A 2,284-nucleotide genomic window follows, 5' to 3' on the forward strand; every position below is an offset into this window, starting at 1 on the left:
TGGTCCAACAGGTCCGTGTCCTTCTTGTGTTCAGGGCTATTCCTGTGATGGAGCAGCACTGGTTTTGTCCCTTGCACCTGACCTGACATGCTCTCACTGCCTGCAGGTTTTGTTTTGTCTTTAATCCCCAGAGGGCTTGCTTTTATTTGATGATGCTCCTTCTTTTGCTCCTCATTTTGAACACTTTGCAGCTGAATTTTTCCCTCTCAGTTAGAAAAGTGGCCAAAATGGAAAAGGTCTCCACCAGCACATCCCTCAGTGGTACTGGGAGAGAGAGAAGGGAGCAGTTTCTGCATCTTCTTGCCAGTGGTGGGCTCCTCTAACCTTGTGTTTCTGTTTTTCTCCTGAAGAAAGAGAAATCCAAATCGAGTGGCAGCACTGCCCGAGAGCCCAATGGCTTACCTCTGCCAACTCCTCTCTCCTCCTGGAGTTCCAAGGTGAGTCTGGCTGAGCCCCCTTTAAGCTGGGGAAAGACACTATGGCCTTGTAGAAGCTGGGATGTTCTGGCTTATAAATATTACATATATTGGGAAGCTCAGCGCACATCTTCAGTGTAGGGTTGTGCTGATCCACTTCTCAACTGTCCTGAAACCATTAGGTTTTGTTGTCAGCAAGAATCATAATCATTTGCTTCTGGCATCTTTCTCTGGGAAGCTTTGTGGGGAACTGGAAGAGTGGGGGTTCCCCTTCCCACGCTGCAGTTCCTACTGGGGAGAGGCCAGTAGCTGCCAGCGGCTGAGCCTCCTGTTTCCAGCTGAGCCTTCTGTGTCTTAAGATCTTGTATAGACCTTAGGATGAAAGGGCAGAGGCTCTCCTTGACTTTGCTCTTGATCTCGGAGCGCTGCAGTTGCCACGAGCAGGCTGGGCTCTGTAGTGGAGCTGAGCAAGGCCCCGGCAGCACACGGACTCACTGTTGGAGCAGAGCACGTGCCTGTCCCCAGGCTCTCCGCTCACCTCTCAGGGCAGCCAAGGAAAACGGGGGAGTGTGCTGGCCCTTCCCATAGGTGCAGGTCTGTGGTCTGGGACTGCTTTACCTGGAAAAGATGTGTGCCAGGCGCTGAGCGTTGTTCCTGGTGTTGGATTGCTGCCTCCCAAACAGAAGAGGTGCAGAACCCTGGGACACAGGCGAGAGGTCTCCTGCCCTCGATGCCTGGGCCCTGTCAAACTGCAGATGTGAGGTTTCGCGGCGATTTGTATCACTCCAGTGCCTTCTGCTGCTTATTTCTGAATAGCCCAGGGTTGCTTTCTGTCCACTCAGACTCATACCCTGGGCAGAAGCACTCCCTTTCCCGTGGGCAAGTTTTGTACCTGATGCCAGCCGTGTCCCGGCAGGGAGTCCTGCTCCCTGCACCCCTTGCACTGACAGATGACAGTGAATCCTCCGTCCTCTGACTGCCTCTGACTGTGCTCTTCCTCCTCCCCAAGACCCTGGCTCTCAGTGCCGCCCTCGGCTGCCTGGGCCCCTGGGTCAAGGTGCTCTTCTTCACTAGGTGCTGTTTCTGCAGATGAGAACAGCAACCAGAGCTCCCTGTCAGACGTCTACCAGCTCAAGGTGGACAGCAGCCCCAACTCCAGCCCTAGTCCCCAGCAGAGCGAGTCCATGAGTCCTGCCCACACGTCCGACTTCCGCACGGACGACTCGCAGCCACCCACGCTGGGGCAGGAGACGCTGGAAGGTGGGTGCTGGGCTGGGGAGGGAGGAGAGAGATGGCTGGGCCTGGGGAAGGACCTGCTGGAGCTGTTGCTTGTCTGGTGGGTGACCGAGGCACTGCTGGAAGCAGACAGGGCGGCAGAGACTCGCATCTTCTGCTGGAGGTCTCCTCTCCTGGCTTTGCAGTGAGCTGGGTCCCGGGCTGGCAGTTTCGTTAACCTTTCTGTTCTCCCCAGAGCCCTCCCTGCCTTCCTCGGAAGTTGCAGACGAGCCTCCAACTCTCACAAAGGAAGAGCCAGTCCCCCTTGAGACTCAGGTAAGGGAAACGGGATCCAAATCCTGTCTGTAAACACGCACGGACCCAGCTCGGCCCTTTCCCCATCATTGCTGCCCCTTGCAACAGAAACATCTTGACGGATGGACTTGCTCTGCAGTCCAAAGTCCTCCAGGAACTCATCAAACCTCACGTTTTCCCGACCTGTCCCCTGGTTCAGTTCAGGTGTTAAAAGTATGACGAAAGGATGTGGAGATGGGGTAAAATGACTCTAGCGGAGTCCGGAGCTGGATTCTTGCTCCCACTGCCCGTTCCTCACAGATGAAACCCTGGGGTGTCCCCACAGCGTGATGCAGCTT

At 55.5% G+C, this 2,284-nt stretch overlaps 1 protein-coding gene across 1 annotated transcript; it reads left to right on the top strand.

Moving 5' to 3' along the window:
* Positions 1 to 350: 350 nt before the first annotated feature.
* On the top strand, positions 351 to 1,967 carry LOC104269923 (B-cell CLL/lymphoma 7 protein family member B-like; the record flags this gene model as incomplete). The annotated part of the gene is given in 4 exon segments (XM_009874457.1): positions 351 to 402; positions 405 to 437; positions 1,506 to 1,676; positions 1,888 to 1,967. Coding segments are annotated over 4 exon segments (336 nt in total), but the record flags the coding sequence as incomplete, so codon positions are not given.
* Between the last annotated feature and the right edge of the window lie 317 nt (positions 1,968 to 2,284).

This window comes from Apaloderma vittatum, unplaced genomic scaffold (assembly GCF_000703405.1).
Source record: "Apaloderma vittatum isolate BGI_N311 unplaced genomic scaffold, ASM70340v1 scaffold27738, whole genome shotgun sequence".
Classification (NCBI taxonomy): Eukaryota; Metazoa; Chordata; class Aves; order Trogoniformes; family Trogonidae; genus Apaloderma; species Apaloderma vittatum.